Raw genomic sequence first — 20,173 nt, 5'->3', positions numbered from 1 at the left:
GAGATTTCATCTCCAAATACGGAAAGGTTTCTTCACAATAAGTGCTGTGTGAAAATGTGGAATAGACTCCCTCCAGAGGTGGTTCTGGCCAGCTCAGTATATTACTTTAAAAAAGGCCTGTATTCTTTCCTTAACCCCTTCCCCTCCACACTATAGCCAACTGATGGCTACAACATGGACCTACATTGCCGGGAGGCCGTCAATAGACATCCTCCCCTTTGCACGCTCCCCGCGTGCCCCATAGCTGGGATTGCAATGAGACTCGGGGATCACAGATTGGAGTAAAGGGCCAATCCCACCCCCTTAACACGTGATCAGCTGTCAGCCAATGACAGCTGATCAAGTGATGTAAACAGAAGATCGGTAATCGTTTTTTTTATCCTCACGCTGTCAAATAAGCCGATCACCGGCTTCTGTGAAAGGGACATCCGTCCTGAAGAGGCACCTCAACTGTGCCCACCAGTGCCGCCTGCCAGTGTGCACTAGTGCATATCAGTGCCACCTATCAATGCCCACCATTGGTGCCAATCAGTGCCACCTAGCAGTGCTGCCTATCAATGTAACCTACCAGTGCCTATCACTGCCACCCATCAGTGCCACCTATCAATGGCACCCATCAGTGCCCACCAGCGCCGCCTCATCAGTGCCACTTATTAATGCCATTCAGCGCAGCCTCATCAGCGTACATCAATAAAGGAGAAAAATTACCCATTTGCAAAAGTTAAAATAACAAAATATAAAACTTTTTTTTCCCAAAATTTTTTGACTTTTTTCAATTTTTTTAACAAAAAATAAATAAATGCAGTGGTGATCAAATACCACCAAAAGAAAGCTCTATTTGTGGGAAAAAAATATGATAATGTCATATATGACTCCAGTGTTGCATGCAATTGTCATTCAAAGAGTGACAGCGCTAAAAGCTGAAAATTGGGCTGGGCAGGAAGGGGGTTTAAGTGCCTAGTAAGCAAGTGGTTAACGTACATAATATAACTGGGTACTAACATTTATAGGTAAAGTTGATCCAGGGAAAATCTGATTGCCTCTCGGGGGATCAGCGCTCCTGTCCATTGGTTAAAATGTGACCGGCATTCACATGTGAATCATATGAGAAGAAAATATTATAATAGTGGGTGATAAAATAGTTCTTAATAGTGGGTGAAGATTCAGGTTGATAGTCTATGAGCGTGCACCCAACACCAGAGTCATACTCCCCTAGGGCAGCCATGAAATTTTCCACTCGTATTTTGCTAGTGGAAAATGAGGGCTCGAGGGTGTGGGCTGCCTGGGGAGGGGGGCAAGCACCGCGGCAGGGAGCCGTTCTCCCATCGATCACCCCGGGGAAGAAAGCGTGAAGGAAGAGGAGAGCCATCGGATCACAGAGCGCGGATAAAGCCCACTCTAACAGCTTACATTTGAATTGTCATCTGCGCGTGGTTACACACAGCCCCACCTCCTGACCTGGGCCTGTGACAGACAGAACGCCGGTCCAATACTGGGTTGTGTTCTATCACAGGCACAGGTCAGGAGGTGGGGCTGTGTGTAACCACGAGCAGATGACAATTGTAATGTAAGCTTTTACAGCGGGCTATAGCTGCACTCTGTGATCCAGCGCTCTCCTCTTCCTCCGCACTTTCCCTGTGATGATCCGGCCGACATCTCTCTTCCTCGGCACAGGTGAGGCTGCAATGATGGGCACAGGTCACACTGCAATGGTGAACACAGGTCAGGCTGCAATGATGGTCATAGGTGAGGTTACATTGGTGGGCACAGGTCACGCTGCATTTATGGGCAAAGGTGAGCCCACATGTATGTGCACTGCTGAGGCTGCATTGATGGGCAAAGGTGAGCCTGCGCTGATGGGCACTGGTGAGGCTGCATTGATAGTTGTTGTAAATAATAATTTTTGTAACTTAATTCTGCATAAAACATTAAGTGTCATTTCATGAGCTAATTTACGAGGGCATGTTTAGCGGCGGTGCAGGGTAGGGATTGGGTGGAGCAACTGGTGGTGAGTAACCTTTAAGGCATGGCTAGTAGCTCAGGACTTGAAATTTTGAGCCCTGCCCTAAGGGTTTAAACTCACCTAAAATTAGTAAATCAAACACCTTGAATAAGATAGATGTCATCCAATTGGCAAGGTTTAGCTTGTACTGCACATCACTCCATGGGTGGTAGATCATGCTTAAAAAAAAAAGACTCCACATAGCGTGATCCTGTTTAAAGCGTTTATTAAAAGACGACCCCCTTTAAAATCACACTTACAGAGTATAAACAAGCATTTGAGCTAAAATTGCATTGTCACAGGACAGTGGAAGCCAGCCTCCGCACTAGCGGCGTTGATAGTTGTAACACGCATGCGTCACATCTGGTCACACCCTGAGAAGTTTTGTCATCATGACATCATCTGAGGGCGTGACCATATGGTGCAGCTTGGGATAAAGATCTGTTTGCTTGTTCAAGTAGGTTGAAAAAGTCAACGATTTCCATGGAGTGTTCTTACTTTTTCACATGACTGTATCTGTATAAAGAACAGCACAAAGAATAATAATAATAAACTGACTCGGTGCTTTGCTACTGTTTACATTTTAAAACTTTTTTTTTTTTTTAGATTCCAGTTTTTTGTGGAGCATCTCAATCATTATTAGGAAATATTAATCAAGAATATGAACATTTTGGAGGTGATGGGTTAGGAGATGCGGGAGACCCAAGTAGTCCAGGACTGGACCACATACAAGAAGAGGATGCTGTCCATGCTTTAATAAGGATAATTAGTCAGTATGAGGGCCAAGTAAGATGTTTTAATTACTGTTCTCTTGAAGAAGCTCAGCTGATATTAGACATATCCCCTGTATGAAGGGTATATCTGTCCAATAATGTAATCTGTTAGGCCCAAAGTACGAGAAAGTTAGAAGATGGGGACGGACACTTAGTACTCCTTCCTACTGCTGGATTAGCACTCCCTGATACCAGAGACCTAAAGAGTATAGAAATCCCAATCGTTCAGTACAAACTTCAGTCCTGATGTTGTCTAGTGCTTCTCTTCAATTCAGGAGTTTGAGCAGGAAATATGAACAAACCATATCCAACCATCATTTTGTAATTTACTTTTACATTTACATGAGTGGATACATAGTTTACTTCAAATTCAACCGTGTCCTTTTAATGGATTTTATACACGCACAATAAAAAAAAAAAAAAGTGTTTAATTTACTTTTATTTTCCTACGTGGTAAGGGCATTGAAAACCACATTCCTATGTTAGGCACACTGTGGCTTAGCTGTTCAGATGCTGGGGTGCTAAGGGGTCTCAATCTATGGGATTGTTCACGCAGCAGTGCTTTGCTGCTTACCTACTAAGGAAACAGGGCAGCACATCAAAACTTGAAGAATGTTGTTTTTATGTACAAATAAAACTGTACGCATTGGCCTAGCAACAAATGCACCCCACAGACCACTGGAGGGAGGCACGTCCCTTTCTCTCTGACTTTTTCTCTCCCTAGCTCCTCTCTGCAGTTTAGTGTCTGTAGTTCATCTGCTACCATACCGACTTGTTTTGCAGTGTCCCATGTTTGTTTCTTGTTATATCTATTTATTTCAGATACTTGTGTAGTGCTGACAATTTACACATACTGTATATTGTGTGTAGCACCCTCTAGTGTGTGTGCTAGAAGTTAGTATAGGTAAAATATAGTTTGGCTCAGGGCTAAACCTGAACCATGTAATTTGGGTCAGGGTTCATTAAAGTTTAGGGCTGGATGACTTATCCTGGCGGTTTTTCTGGTGCCTCTCCTTGGTCTAGGAGGTTGGAGAATCTTCTAGAATTAGAGGTCGGGGGTTAGGGGGAGCTGCAATGAATATTTATCAGGCCTTAGCCAATCCCCAGTAATGGGCTGGCTGGGGGCAGAGAATACCTCAAATAGGCATGGGCCATGCCAACGGGGCAGTTGGGTGAAAGATGGAAATACAGTGCTGAGGTGGCTGACAGTGGCCCACAGGAGTCTGGGTGTTCTGCCTTGGGCTGGGGCTCGGGAGGGATCCTGCGAGAAACACATGGGGGGGGGGGTCTTCCTGGAGGCACAGGAGAGGGCAGAGTGAATGGTGTGGTGGGGGGGACTGCCATGTGGCCAGTCTCCCTTGAGGGCAGTGGTGTACTTAAGTCTTCAGACCCTTCCCTGAGAGATCTCCTGGGAGTTGGCTGCGTGGACTGGTGTAGAGGGGCAGCCAGGGGGGCTGGTGAAAGGGGCAGCTGCAGCCAGGTGAGCTGGCAGTGCCTGAAGAGGTCGTGCTGGCATCAGTGGCCACAGAGGAGACATTACATGCTCTTTCACTATATCTGAACTACACTTAAAGGGGCTGAGAGTTCTTGTCTGTAATGGGCTGTTGCTAAATCTGAATGGGAGACTGTCAGATCATCTCAAGAGTGATTCAGCTGAAACAAGCAAGTGTTTGTTTATGAGCAGAAGAGACTGTATATAGGAAGTTGTCCCTGAAGTTAAGTGGGCATCACATGGCCTTCCATCCCTATCCTAGTTGTTAGACCTCTAATGGATAACAAAAACAAAGCCACAGACTGTTCTGACTCTGGGTGTTTGTGGGGATTCAGTGTGTCTGGCTGTGCAGGTGTGGGGGATCCCTTTCATCTGTAACTCCTACTGGGGTAGTGCTGCATGTAAATTTACATCAGTCCCTAGCCCTTAAAATCAAGGGTCCCTAATGCATAATTATGCATACACATATTAGGGCCAGTTTTACATATGAGCCAGTTAACCTACCAGCATGTCTTTTAGGGTGTGGGAGGAACATGCAAACTCCACACGGGTAGTACCATGACTGGGATTTAAACCAACTACTCTAGTGCTGCTAAATGGAAGTTCTAAACACTGTATGATTATTATTGTATTTATTACTTAAATAAAATATGTGATGGAGAAAAGTGAGATGGAGCAGGTAACTATTCTGTATTTAAGAAAGGAAGGGATTCCGGCGCTCCAGTTTTTGTAACGTCTTATTAGAATGGTGCAATACAAGCTTAAATGGCTCATTAAAATCAGTCACTATTTATTTGCAGGTGAGAAGGCAGCCATCCTCAGAGGGTGTCCATAACCTCAGTATACAAGCAAAAAAGACAGGAAGGGGTTTTTTTTGCAGGCGCCAACTCCAGTAGCTCCATTACATAAATATATATTGTTTTTTTTAACTTACTGGTTTGCAGGTTCATAAAGTGGTGATGTCCATCAAAGGTTAAAAAATCCTGGAGTGCGTTGGTGATAGGGTGCAGGCTCTGCTGGCAGTCCTTTTGCTGTAAGGATGTTAGTCCTGGTTGTTTTAGCAGCTAGTCCCTGTTGTACATAGTGTGGGAAGCTCCACGCTAACCACCCTTGAACGCGGGGGAGGAATGATGTCAGCAGTGCTCAGCAAGCATCCAGACAGTATAGAATGTACAGGCTACGCGCTCAGGGCTCAGGGCTCACAGCTCCTTCTACTGGCCGGTTTGCTCTCAGGAGGAGAGCAACTTAAATACAAGTGCAGGAACTCCAGCTGGGAATGTGGGCGGGAAGTCTGCGGCTGTGGAACCATAACAGCCAGCAGACCCGCATTTTTGAAAAAAGTGAAAGAAAAAGGGGAATGAGGATTAAAAATCTTTTATTTAATACAAAAAATTAAATTAATGTAAATTCATACTAGAATAAAAAAAAATTAAAAAATTTTTTTTTTGAAAACCAGATAAAATGTTTGGGTTTGGGTAATATAACTGGGTACTAACATTTATAGGTAAAGTTGATCCAGGGAAAATCTGATTGCCTCTCGGGGGATCAGCGCTCCTGTCCATTGGTTAAAATGTGACCGGCATTCACATGTGAATCATATGAGAAGAAAATATTATAATAGTGGGTGATAAAATAGTTCTTAATAGTGGGTGAAGATTCAGGTTGATAGTCTATGAGCGTGCACCCAACACCAGAGTCATACTCCCCTAGGGCAGCCATGAAATTTTCCACTCGTATTTTGCTAGTGGAAAATGAGGGCTCGAGGGTGTGGGCTGCCTGGGGAGGGGGGCAAGCACCGCGGCAGGGAGCCGTTCTCCCATCGATCACCCCGGGGAAGAAAGCGTGAAGGAAGAGGAGAGCCATCGGATCACAGAGCGCGGATAAAGCCCACTCTAACAGCTTACATTTGAATTGTCATCTGCGCGTGGTTACACACAGCCCCACCTCCTGACCTGGGCCTGTGACAGACAGAACGCCGGTCCAATACTGGGTTGTGTTCTATCACAGGCACAGGTCAGGAGGTGGGGCTGTGTGTAACCACGAGCAGATGACAATTGTAATGTAAGCTTTTACAGCGGGCTATAGCTGCACTCTGTGATCCAGCGCTCTCCTCTTCCTCCGCACTTTCCCTGTGATGATCCGGCCGACATCTCTCTTCCTCGGCACAGGTGAGGCTGCAATGATGGGCACAGGTCACACTGCAATGGTGAACACAGGTCAGGCTGCAATGATGGTCATAGGTGAGGTTACATTGGTGGGCACAGGTCACGCTGCATTTATGGGCAAAGGTGAGCCCACATGTATGTGCACTGCTGAGGCTGCATTGATGGGCAAAGGTGAGCCTGCGCTGATGGGCACTGGTGAGGCTGCATTGATAGTTGTTGTAAATAATAATTTTTGTAACTTAATTCTGCATAAAACATTAAGTGTCATTTCATGAGCTAATTTACGAGGGCATGTTTAGCGGCGGTGCAGGGTAGGGATTGGGTGGAGCAACTGGTGGTGAGTAACCTTTAAGGCATGGCTAGTAGCTCAGGACTTGAAATTTTGAGCCCTGCCCTAAGGGTTTAAACTCACCTAAAATTAGTAAATCAAACACCTTGAATAAGATAGATGTCATCCAATTGGCAAGGTTTAGCTTGTACTGCACATCACTCCATGGGTGGTAGATCATGCTTAAAAAAAAAAGACTCCACATAGCGTGATCCTGTTTAAAGCGTTTATTAAAAGACGACCCCCTTTAAAATCACACTTACAGAGTATAAACAAGCATTTGAGCTAAAATTGCATTGTCACAGGACAGTGGAAGCCAGCCTCCGCACTAGCGGCGTTGATAGTTGTAACACGCATGCGTCACATCTGGTCACACCCTGAGAAGTTTTGTCATCATGACATCATCTGAGGGCGTGACCATATGGTGCAGCTTGGGATAAAGATCTGTTTGCTTGTTCAAGTAGGTTGAAAAAGTCAACGATTTCCATGGAGTGTTCTTACTTTTTCACATGACTGTATCTGTATAAAGAACAGCACAAAGAATAATAATAATAAACTGACTCGGTGCTTTGCTACTGTTTACATTTTAAAACTTTTTTTTTTTTTTAGATTCCAGTTTTTTGTGGAGCATCTCAATCATTATTAGGAAATATTAATCAAGAATATGAACATTTTGGAGGTGATGGGTTAGGAGATGCGGGAGACCCAAGTAGTCCAGGACTGGACCACATACAAGAAGAGGATGCTGTCCATGCTTTAATAAGGATAATTAGTCAGTATGAGGGCCAAGTAAGATGTTTTAATTACTGTTCTCTTGAAGAAGCTCAGCTGATATTAGACATATCCCCTGTATGAAGGGTATATCTGTCCAATAATGTAATCTGTTAGGCCCAAAGTACGAGAAAGTTAGAAGATGGGGACGGACACTTAGTACTCCTTCCTACTGCTGGATTAGCACTCCCTGATACCAGAGACCTAAAGAGTATAGAAATCCCAATCGTTCAGTACAAACTTCAGTCCTGATGTTGTCTAGTGCTTCTCTTCAATTCAGGAGTTTGAGCAGGAAATATGAACAAACCATATCCAACCATCATTTTGTAATTTACTTTTACATTTACATGAGTGGATACATAGTTTACTTCAAATTCAACCGTGTCCTTTTAATGGATTTTATACACGCACAATAAAAAAAAAAAAAAGTGTTTAATTTACTTTTATTTTCCTACGTGGTAAGGGCATTGAAAACCACATTCCTATGTTAGGCACACTGTGGCTTAGCTGTTCAGATGCTGGGGTGCTAAGGGGTCTCAATCTATGGGATTGTTCACGCAGCAGTGCTTTGCTGCTTACCTACTAAGGAAACAGGGCAGCACATCAAAACTTGAAGAATGTTGTTTTTATGTACAAATAAAACTGTACGCATTGGCCTAGCAACAAATGCACCCCACAGACCACTGGAGGGAGGCACGTCCCTTTCTCTCTGACTTTTTCTCTCCCTAGCTCCTCTCTGCAGTTTAGTGTCTGTAGTTCATCTGCTACCATACCGACTTGTTTTGCAGTGTCCCATGTTTGTTTCTTGTTATATCTATTTATTTCAGATACTTGTGTAGTGCTGACAATTTACACATACTGTATATTGTGTGTAGCACCCTCTAGTGTGTGTGCTAGAAGTTAGTATAGGTAAAATATAGTTTGGCTCAGGGCTAAACCTGAACCATGTAATTTGGGTCAGGGTTCATTAAAGTTTAGGGCTGGATGACTTATCCTGGCGGTTTTTCTGGTGCCTCTCCTTGGTCTAGGAGGTTGGAGAATCTTCTAGAATTAGAGGTCGGGGGTTAGGGGGAGCTGCAATGAATATTTATCAGGCCTTAGCCAATCCCCAGTAATGGGCTGGCTGGGGGCAGAGAATACCTCAAATAGGCATGGGCCATGCCAACGGGGCAGTTGGGTGAAAGATGGAAATACAGTGCTGAGGTGGCTGACAGTGGCCCACAGGAGTCTGGGTGTTCTGCCTTGGGCTGGGGCTCGGGAGGGATCCTGCGAGAAACACATGGGGGGGGGGGTCTTCCTGGAGGCACAGGAGAGGGCAGAGTGAATGGTGTGGTGGGGGGGACTGCCATGTGGCCAGTCTCCCTTGAGGGCAGTGGTGTACTTAAGTCTTCAGACCCTTCCCTGAGAGATCTCCTGGGAGTTGGCTGCGTGGACTGGTGTAGAGGGGCAGCCAGGGGGGCTGGTGAAAGGGGCAGCTGCAGCCAGGTGAGCTGGCAGTGCCTGAAGAGGTCGTGCTGGCATCAGTGGCCACAGAGGAGACATTACATGCTCTTTCACTATATCTGAACTACACTTAAAGGGGCTGAGAGTTCTTGTCTGTAATGGGCTGTTGCTAAATCTGAATGGGAGACTGTCAGATCATCTCAAGAGTGATTCAGCTGAAACAAGCAAGTGTTTGTTTATGAGCAGAAGAGACTGTATATAGGAAGTTGTCCCTGAAGTTAAGTGGGCATCACATGGCCTTCCATCCCTATCCTAGTTGTTAGACCTCTAATGGATAACAAAAACAAAGCCACAGACTGTTCTGACTCTGGGTGTTTGTGGGGATTCAGTGTGTCTGGCTGTGCAGGTGTGGGGGATCCCTTTCATCTGTAACTCCTACTGGGGTAGTGCTGCATGTAAATTTACATCAGTCCCTAGCCCTTAAAATCAAGGGTCCCTAATGCATAATTATGCATACACATATTAGGGCCAGTTTTACATATGAGCCAGTTAACCTACCAGCATGTCTTTTAGGGTGTGGGAGGAACATGCAAACTCCACACGGGTAGTACCATGACTGGGATTTAAACCAACTACTCTAGTGCTGCTAAATGGAAGTTCTAAACACTGTATGATTATTATTGTATTTATTACTTAAATAAAATATGTGATGGAGAAAAGTGAGATGGAGCAGGTAACTATTCTGTATTTAAGAAAGGAAGGGATTCCGGCGCTCCAGTTTTTGTAACGTCTTATTAGAATGGTGCAATACAAGCTTAAATGGCTCATTAAAATCAGTCACTATTTATTTGCAGGTGAGAAGGCAGCCATCCTCAGAGGGTGTCCATAACCTCAGTATACAAGCAAAAAAGACAGGAAGGGGTTTTTTTTGCAGGCGCCAACTCCAGTAGCTCCATTACATAAATATATATTGTTTTTTTTAACTTACTGGTTTGCAGGTTCATAAAGTGGTGATGTCCATCAAAGGTTAAAAAATCCTGGAGTGCGTTGGTGATAGGGTGCAGGCTCTGCTGGCAGTCCTTTTGCTGTAAGGATGTTAGTCCTGGTTGTTTTAGCAGCTAGTCCCTGTTGTACATAGTGTGGGAAGCTCCACGCTAACCACCCTTGAACGCGGGGGAGGAATGATGTCAGCAGTGCTCAGCAAGCATCCAGACAGTATAGAATGTACAGGCTACGCGCTCAGGGCTCAGGGCTCACAGCTCCTTCTACTGGCCGGTTTGCTCTCAGGAGGAGAGCAACTTAAATACAAGTGCAGGAACTCCAGCTGGGAATGTGGGCGGGAAGTCTGCGGCTGTGGAACCATAACAGCCAGCAGACCCGCATTTTTGAAAAAAGTGAAAGAAAAAGGGGAATGAGGATTAAAAATCTTTTATTTAATACAAAAAATTAAATTAATGTAAATTCATACTAGAATAAAAAAAAATTAAAAAATTTTTTTTTTGAAAACCAGATAAAATGTTTGGGTTTAATAAAAAAAAAAAAAAAAAAAAAACGATTCTGTATTTATCTGTGATCATTTGTTTTCTTTTCTGTGTGTTTTGTGTAAAAAGATCAGCGTAGTAGCAGTGGGGCCCTTGACCAATCTGGCTTTGGCAGCAAAAATGGATCCTACTCTTCCAAAGAAGATTAACAAATTGTATATCATGGGAGGGAATATGGAAGGTAATAATCCTTATGAATCTCATTATTATTGCAAAGCTTCATGTGTAAGACCAGCCATAGACAAGCAAATATCTGAAAATTGTAGGTAGGGGGACAGCTACCTCATATAATAGCTGGTACCTGACCCAAACCTTATCTGACCTATGGTGCATAAATTAGGAGCATCGTGTATTAGTACCTTAGTGAGGAGAAGCACTGGTCAGCTGCTTTATTAAAATTTTATACAGGGAAAATCGGTGCTTATAACTCTGCTTAACGCCGCACCGATTCACCCCTGACTGCCCAGGTATCGGGTGACGTATACTCCTGAAAATGTTCAGTATCGGTGCAACCCTTCTTGAATGTTTTACAGTATCTAGCATAGTGGGTGTGTAGGGATTCTCCAACCATTTTGACCAAATCCTGTCATATTTCCTTAGACACTATGTACAGTGGGGAAAATAACTATTTGATACCCTGAAAATTTTGTCAGTTTGCCCACTTACAAAGAAATTAAGGGTCAACCTGATCTGCATAGGTGTATTTTAAATGATAGACAAAATATCAACCAAAAATCCAGAAAAAACACAAAAAACAAATGCTATCAATTAAGTTGCAATTCAGTGAGTGAAATAAGTATTTGATTCCCAAGCAAAACATGACTTAGAACTTGGAGGAGAAACCCTTGATGATGGCAAGACGTTTGCTGTAGTTGGTGACCAGGTTTGCACACATCTCAAGAGGGATTTTGGTCCGCTCTTCTTTACAGATATTCTCTAAATTCTTAAGGTTTCTTGGCAGCTCAAATTTTCTATAGGATTTAGGTCTGTAGACTGACTAGGCCCCTCCATGACCTTAATGTGTTTTTTGATGAGCCACTTCTTTGTTGCCTTGGCAGTAGGTTTTGAGTAATTTTTATGCTGGAAGACCCATCTTCAGTGTTCTGGCTGAGGGAGGAAGGTTCTCATCCCAGATCTTACAATACATGGCCCTTCAATGCGGCAAAGTCGGCCTGTACCTTTAGCAGAGAAACAGCCCCAAAGCATCTTGTTTCCACCTCCATGCTTGACTGTAGAGATGATGTTGTTAGGGTCATAGTGAGCATTTTTCTTCCTCCAAACACAGCGAGTCCAGGTAATGCCAAAAAGCTCAATTTTGGTCTCATCTGACCACAGCACTTTCTCCCAATCCTTCTTTGAATCATTTAGATATGCATTGGCATGACTGTAAATGCAGCTTCTTTAGGAGGGGGACTCGCCGTGTTGGAAGGAAAATGCCGACTATGACCCTAAGAACACCATCCCTACAGTCAAGCACGGGGGTGGAAACATTATGCTTTGGGGCTGTTTCTATGCTAAAGGTACAGACTGACTGACGCATTGAGGAGCCAATGGATGGGGCCATTTATTGTAAAATCCTGGATGAGAACATTCTTCCCCCAGCCAGAACACTGAAGATGGGTCATGGATGGGTCTTTCAGCATGACAATGACCCAAAACATACCAACAAGTCAATAAAGGGGTGGCTCAAGAAGATGCACATTAAGGTAATGGAGTGGCCTAGCCAGTCTCAAGGCCTTTATCCTATAGAAAATTATGGAGAGAGCCGAAACTTCGAGTTGCCAAGTGAGTTAAGAAAACTTAAGGATTTAGAGTAGAACTGTAACAAAGTGGACCAAAATCCCTGAGATATGTGCAAACCTGGTAACCAACTATATGAAACGTCTTACCTCGGTGCTTGCCAACAAGGGTTTCTCCACCAAGTACTAAGTCATGTTTTGCTAAGGGATCAAATACTTATTTTACTCACTGAACTGCAACTCTATTTATAAAATTTGTTTTTTTATCTGGATTTTTGGTTGATATTCTGCCTGCATCTTTTAAAATTCACCTATGATAAAATTTTTAGACCTTGCATTTCTTTGTAAGGGGGCAAACTTTAAAAATCTGCAGAGGATCAAAAAGTTATTTTTCACCACTGTATATGTGTCTTTCTATTGGGGGGGTAAATATTAACTAGTTGTTGCAAAGTAGGCATTTGCAACAATATTAATCACAGTTATAACCACTTCTCAAAAGCTGGTAATCACAGGGCGTGTCCAAAAAACATGGGAGAAATCGCCTGGGGAGTGATCACAACTCCAACATTCCTGTGGAACTGAGATCAATTTATGACGCCTATATGGGGTATAATAGGCCTGATGGACAATTTTAAATTGGATGAGTCTATCTCTCAATGAGACTAGATTGAGAAAAGGGAAGATCCCACACATTCTCCCAATCGTCCAGATCTGGGATGTCCCTCAGCTACCTCTGGCTGAGATTAGAAAGGTCAGGGAGAGGTCAAAAGGAGATGGTTATATAGTATGGAGGTGAGTTTTTCTGAACACACCGTCCGAAGTACATGTTCCAAATCAGATTGCATCATCATCTGCAATGACCGTCATGGGAACTGGCAATCAAAAGCATAGGACAACTGTAAGTATTTAAATAAGAGGCAGGGACATGTGAGGAAACTGAGGCAAATTGAGTTACTATCAACCACATGCAAAATTAGTTTTTTTTAACTTGGCCCATGCCTGCGGTTCAGGGAATGAATACACGTGTGGCCAGTACCAAAGCAGTATGTGGATAACCTTCTTGAGCTATGCCTGTTTTCCAAGCCTTGAGGGTAGTAAGTATGGGGGGGGGGGGTCAATTAACGAGGGAACTTGGGTACTCTGAATAAGAGGGCCTCTAAAGAATGTAAGATCACAGCTTCCAAGGCAGTAGTAACTGGGTTGGATATATCAGGACATAGCCACCACTGGGCAGTCACCAATTGGGAAGCTATGTACATTTTTTTTATGGCAATCAGGAAGGTCCAGGCCACCCCCAGAGGTGGGTTGCATCAAGGTGGTCAGTTTATATTTAGGGCGTGGGGGCCCAACAGAAAGGAGAAAAATAGTTGATTTAACTGTTTAAAGATTACAGAATCCATTGTGAAGATTGTTGAAAAAGGTTGGTAACCCCCAGGAGAATCTTCATCTTTAGTAAGTTGATGCGGTCTAAAAGGGACAAACGCAAGTTCTCCCATGCTTTTAATTGTGCCTTGAAAACTTGATACATGGGAGATTGAGGTCTACATAGTTACATTCCGAGAAACGGTCACCTCCAAGTATTTAAACATTTCAAACCATTGTGATTGGAGATTAGATAAGGCAGATTAATTGCCATCTTTATTGCATGTGTTAAAACCCATGATCAATTGTTGTTTGAGATTCTAGCCTTTAAAACATCATTCCTGTTAAGAATTCATGATAAGCAGTCAACTCCAAATGAGAGTATGCTTTTGTCTTTGCTTTAGGTAGAGGAAACAGGACCGTATGCGCGGAATTTAACTTCTACCTGGATCCAGAAGCTGCTTATATAGTAACAAACGAATTTACATGTCCCATCTTTATTGCTGCCTTAGAGTTTACTTGGGAAAATAGCCTAACAATGGTAAGACATTTTCTTTTTGCATTCTCTGTAGTCATAACTACAACCCATGTAATTTTCTCATGATTGTTTTTAATTATGTATCCTTTGCTGGATAATTGGGCAGCCATGATAATAGAGCAAAAATGGAAGTTTCTCAATGGATGAGCAGTACAAATATGTTTGCAAATGATGCAGTTACTATAATGTGGCTGTGATTGCTGGTAACGAAACATATACATTGCATACTTGTTTGTCTGGATAAGACTGGAAACTGCACTCCACAACCCACAAAAATGTTTTAGCAACTTGAGTAAATAAAAGTTGACAACTGGTTATTAGTCCTTAACACCTATTAACCTAACACAAACTTTTCTCCTCCTTTCAGGAGTATTTCAGAAACTGGGTGGAGCAAGACACTGACAAAGCCAGATTTATGAAGAAGATCACAGCTAAGTGGCAACAGAAACATGGTTTTGTTTCCTATGACTCTTACGCCATGGCTGCAGCAATTGATGAAAGCATTGTAACAGAGTACCTAGAGTGTGCAGTGAGTGTGGAGCTTCATGGCAGATATGCCAGGGGGATGTTGGTGCTGGACACTGAGGATAAGTGGAAGAAACAACAGAAAGTCGTTTTGATGAAAAAATGCAACCTAGAAAAATTTAAAGAACGATTATGGGCTGCTCTTCAATAAAATAAATAGATCTGCATTTGAATGATGAGCTTTTTTTTTTTAGCCTGAACTACAATTTGACATTAAAGTAAATAACAAAAGCTTTCATCCAGACCAAGTATTTCTGATAGTAATACTTTCTCCTCTTGAATTACCCATAAACGGGTTTGCCAAGTATACAATTAAAGTAATAAATCAATCATCTCTTAATTTTACTGATATACCTGTATCTTTGGTTACCATAATTAACACTTTGTTGAGCATGACAGAACATTTTAGAACCAGTGTAACAAGCTACTAGATGCACATGCACTCTATAGACCAGTGTTTCTCAACTCCAGTCCTCAAGGCGCCCCAACAGATGAAACGGCTGTGGTAATTACTAAGGCAGTGAAACTGATCAAATCACAGGTATAAAATAATAGAATGCCTGAAAACATGACCTGTTTGTGTGCCTTGAGGACTGGTGATGAGAAACACTGCTGTAGACTACATGGTTTCAATGTATAGACTACAAATGCATGCCCATTAAGCAATATTTTTTAAACAAATTTATCCGTGTAGAACATCAGATACTGTGTCAATTTAAGGATGTGCAACCAGTAATTTATTTCATGCAAGGTCTGTTTTAAACAGACCCAAATTTCCTAGGTAAAATGGTTTCTGCAGTCTTCCTAGGAAGTTGTTTCATGGTTTGTCTGCTGAGAAGGAACTTATCTACTGAACCTTTGGGGTTCTATTTATATAGTTTATCATGTTGAAAAAAGACACAAGTCCATCTAGTTCAACCAATAACAAACTCTATACTTAGTTGATCCAGAGAGGCAAAATAAAGGAAAATATATAAAGCTTTGATTTGCTTCAGCAGGGGAAAAATCCTTTCTGATCACCCAAGTCAATCAGATATTCCCCGGATCAACAATCTCAGATTTTTTTTACCCATTTAGGAATGCATCCAGCTTTTTTAATCAAATGAGTTGGCCAGATCTAGTTCCTGAATCTATTCCACATTTCACAGGTCTTATCTGTATGTGGAGGTTAAGCCTCTTTTCCTCCAGACATAAAGAGTGCCCCCTTGTCCATTGTACTGACCTTAAAGTGAGTAACACTGCACCAGGTTCACCAATTAAACCACTTATATATTAATACATGGTGATTATATCCCCCCCTTTAATAACCGCTTCTAACCGAAAGAATAATAGTAATAACCAATATACTTTTTGTGAACTGGTGCCCAAAACTGAACTGCATAATTATTATTATTCGGGATTTAAATAGCGCCAACAGTTTGCGCAGCACTTTACAAGGGGGCAGACAGTACACTTACAATACAAATTAATACAGAGGGCCCTGCTCGTTAGAACTTACAATCTAGAAGGAAGGGTCAAGTGGTACACAAAAGGTAATAACTGTGGGGGATGAGCTGATGGAGAAAATGAAAATACAGTTGTTAAGTGTGGGTAGGGTAGACTTCTCTGAAGAGAAGGGTTTTCAGGGATCATCTAAAAGCTAATAGAGTAGGAGATAATCGGACAGATTGGGGTAAGGCATTCCATAGGTTTGGAGAGGCTCTGGAAAAGTCCTGGAAGCGAGCATGAAGAAGGTGACGACGGAGCTAGAGAGGAGGTCTTACTAATGAGTCATACCAGGCAAAATGTTGTCTCTTTCTTTGTCTGGACTCTATACCTTCTTTTTATACAAGAATGTATTTTTCTTGCTTTAGAATTGTCAGTTAGGCATTGCATGCTATTAAGTCTAAGATTTACCAGAAAACCTAGAACATTAAATCTCCCAGTTGTATTGCCCCTAGAATATTATCATGTTTTTAGTCCCCATAGCTTTACATTTAACATCACTACACCTCATTTGCCACTTAGTTGTGGCCAACAGGGCAATAAGGTCTGCTTATAATTTGAAGACGTTCTATAAGCAGTGACGTACTATGGGGACAGCGGCGAGTAAGGGGGTAGGGTGCAGTCCAGAGAGTCCCCGCCTACTGCTTCTGCAACAGTTCAGAGTGAGGGGAAGTCCCCTTCCCTGCTCTGGTCATATGACAGAGCTGAGGGGAGGACTGCCACTGCATCTGTTCTGCTTTGGTGAGTTTTTTTTGGGGGGGGGGGATCTTTACTGAGGGGTCTGTATTGGTGGTAGGTTGGTGTCTACTAGAGCCCAGGCATGTTTGAATACTAGTTTGAACCCGCATTATTTATCCCACCAGGAAGCTGTCACTGCGGATCGGCAGTCAAGGCTTTCCCTGTCTGGCAGCTGCACGTTTATCAAGGGGCATGTATATGAAGTGGCGGGGCAGAAAATGCTTCAGCCACTTATGATTGGTGGTCTGCAGTGATAGTATACTGGTGAGATAGCGCAGGCGGTTTTGGACAAGTAAAAGTGGAATGGCGCCAAACTTCGCTCCTTAAAAATCCCCATAGGCGACGTTTACATTTTTTTTTACTGGTTACAGGTTTTGAGTTACAGAGGAGGTCTAGGGCCAAAATTATTCTTGCTCTGACGTTCACAGCGATATCGCACATGTGTGGTTTGAACACCATTTTCATATGTGGGTGGGACTTACGTATGCGTTCGCTTCTGCATGCGCGCACACAGGGACAGGGGCCCTTTAAAAAAAACATTTTATTGTTCATTTTACTTTATTTTAGTTTGACACTTTTTTCCCAAAAATATTTTTTTTGATCACCTTTATTCCTATTACAAGGAATGTAAACATTCCTTGTAATAGGAATATGGCATGACAGGTCCTCTTTGCAGTAAGATATGGGGTCAATAAGACCCCACATTTCACCTCTAGTCTGGAAAGCCTGAAATAAAAAGAAAACAAAAAAAACAAAAAACAATCCTGGCTTCGATTGTAGATTTTTAAAGTGTTGCCTATGGATATTAAGTATCATAGTTTTTTGCCATTCCACAAGCGTGCGCAATTTTAAATCTTGTTGAGTTTATATATTTACTTAGCGTAACATCAGCTTTAAAATTTTACGAACAAATTGGGGTATATATTGTTTTTAGTTTACTTCATTAAGTCCTGGTTTACCTTGATGTGATTTGGCATGCAATTTGACATGTCAAATCGGGGGCTATTGCCGTAATGGAACTGTCCGAATCGGGGGCGATGCCGCACCGATTCCCAAAAGTAGTCTCTGTACTACTTTTGGCGACTTCAATAGACATCTGTGCAGGAAGCCACACAGATGTCTCTGAAATCATTGGACTGACATGAGGGAATAAAATTGTGCGAGTTCTGCTGAACTCGCATGATTTTAATCCTGCATCAATGTAAACTATGGCTAAAAGTGTTTTTGTTTTTTTTCAAACTGCATTGAAAAAAAAAACTGCAATACCATGTTACATACAATATTGCAACAATCTCCATTTCATTCTCTATGGTCTCTGTAAAAAAAAAAAAAAAAAAAGAAAGAAAAATATACACACAGTATCTCAGAAAAGTAAGTACAACCCTCACAAGTACACTTAGGGGTGTACTCACTTTTGTTGACAGTGGTATAGACATTAATGGCTGTGTGTTGAGTTATTTTGAGGAGACAGCAAATTTACACTGTTGTACAAGCTGCACTACAAGTAGCACAGTGTCATTTCTTAAGTGTTGTCACATGAAGAGATGTAATAAAATAGTTACAAAAATGTGAGGGGTGTACTCACTTTGTGAGATACAGTATATAATAATTATATATACATTTTTTTATATTACGCACACATATATTTGGGGGTTCTATGTAATTTTCTAGCAATAAAATACTGATTTAAACTTGCAAACCATCTCAATATTTATATCATCCAATTTTCCCATAACAATAGAAAGATAGTTCCATATGGTTTACACCAAACACTTTCTAGGTTTTTGTAAAAATAGCTTGAATGTTTTGAAATATTTTCTTATTCAGGGGCAGAAGGTACATTCTATAGGTAAAAAAAACAAAACACATACAGTAAAAGCCACCAGCTTGTGACATCAGTACAGTGTATTACATTGAGGGGGTAAGCACACACTAGCTGGGCAGAGATGACCCAGGCACTTAAATTGGGGCAGGCTGTGCCAACAGAATTGGGGGTGGTTTCCAGGATGTCATTCATTCAGGGAGGAGGTTGTATATGAAAGCAAGGGCAAAAATGACACCGCCCCCAGCATGGGTGTGCCACGTCACCAATTTACAAAATGGAGTAGCATAAAAAGGGTCAGGGGAAGCACACACAAGCCCCCCTTTTTTTTGTGGGGGCCAGACTCGGTTTCCAGGTGGGTATCTATTCATGTTAAGGTAAATTTAACATTTGACCAGTTATGCAATGTTCCTGTATATTTTTTTTCCTGGAAACTGCTATAATTACATATTTAGAATATCATCAATAGTAGCTTGTGTGTCAGGTTGCATAATCCAGTATATCTGTTTTTTGTAAATGTATTTTTTAAAAATAACAAAGATGTCATACTTACCTACTCTGTCCAATGGTTTTGCACAGAAAAGCCCCCATCCTCCCTTTCTGGGGTCCCATGCTGGCAGGGATCCTGGCTCTTACCCCCCTGCCAAGTGCCTCCATAACAAGCCACTTGCTGTGGGGGCACCTGTGCATGCTCAGTCCTGCCAGGCTGTGTGCATCCACAGACACACAATGTGGCTCTGCCTGGAGCTGCACGATTAATCGTAATAAGATCGCGATCTCGATTCACACCCCCCCCCCCCGGCGATCTCCAGGCTGGATGACCCACGATTTTGATATTCCCGCCAGTGGAAGTCATGATGCGTGGGCGGTACACTGTGGCTGGGAAACAAACACAGCACAGCAGTGAGTGCGCACTGTGCGTGCGCGCCGTGGATCTGATTTCCAATTCCAACAGGTGAGTGAGCTTCCTTCCTTCACTAACTGAAACTTAGAAGTATGTCAACATATATATTACATACATATATTATGAACACCTATTATGAACACCACACGGCGTGACCACAGTGAGTCAGCTTCCCCAGGCACAGCTTACAGCAGATGATAGTCATGGCTATTAAAGTGGGGCATGTGAGCCTGTGAGTGATTGAGCTGAGCGAGGAGTGGACCACTGTCCCATATTATGAATATATTACCACAGCACAGTCACAGTGACATTCTGAGTCAGCTACCCTACCCCATATTATGAATATCACCACAGTCACAGTGACAGAGTGAGTCAGCTACCCCATATTATGAATATTAGCACAGTCAGCTAGTGCGACCCAGAGTCTGAGGTAGCTGACTGTGTTAAGATTTATAATATGGGTAGCTGACTCAGACTGTCCCTGTGGTAATATTCATAATATGGGTACTAGCTGACTCATAATGTGGTAATATTCATAATATATT

At 42.5% G+C, this 20,173-nt stretch overlaps 1 protein-coding gene across 2 annotated transcripts in view; it reads left to right on the top strand.

Annotated features, from left to right (window-relative positions):
• Positions 1-14,852, top strand: part of LOC143983272 (inosine-uridine preferring nucleoside hydrolase-like) — a 59,123-nt gene extending 44,271 nt beyond the window's left edge. The window contains exons 3-6 of one of the 2 annotated variants that reach the window (XM_077482770.1): positions 2,609-2,788; positions 10,585-10,696; positions 14,021-14,157; positions 14,522-14,852. In XM_077482770.1, the coding sequence (XP_077338896.1) occupies positions 2,609-2,788; positions 10,585-10,696; positions 14,021-14,157; positions 14,522-14,830 (738 nt within the window). In that variant the 3' untranslated portion in view covers positions 14,831-14,852. The remainder of the gene's footprint in view (positions 1-2,608; positions 2,789-10,584; positions 10,697-14,020; positions 14,158-14,521) is intronic. The other variant, XM_077482769.1, reaches the window with a different exon arrangement.
• The last annotated feature ends 5,321 nt before the right edge of the window (positions 14,853-20,173 follow it).

The sequence above is a fragment of the Lithobates pipiens genome, unplaced genomic scaffold (assembly GCF_037356315.1).
Source record: "Lithobates pipiens isolate NorthernLeopardFrog02 unplaced genomic scaffold, aLitPip1_a1.2 Scaffold_16, whole genome shotgun sequence".
NCBI lineage: Eukaryota > Metazoa > Chordata > Amphibia > Anura > Ranidae > Lithobates > Lithobates pipiens.
Note: the sequence above shows the minus strand (reverse complement) of the source record. Positions and strands in the feature narration are given on the sequence as shown.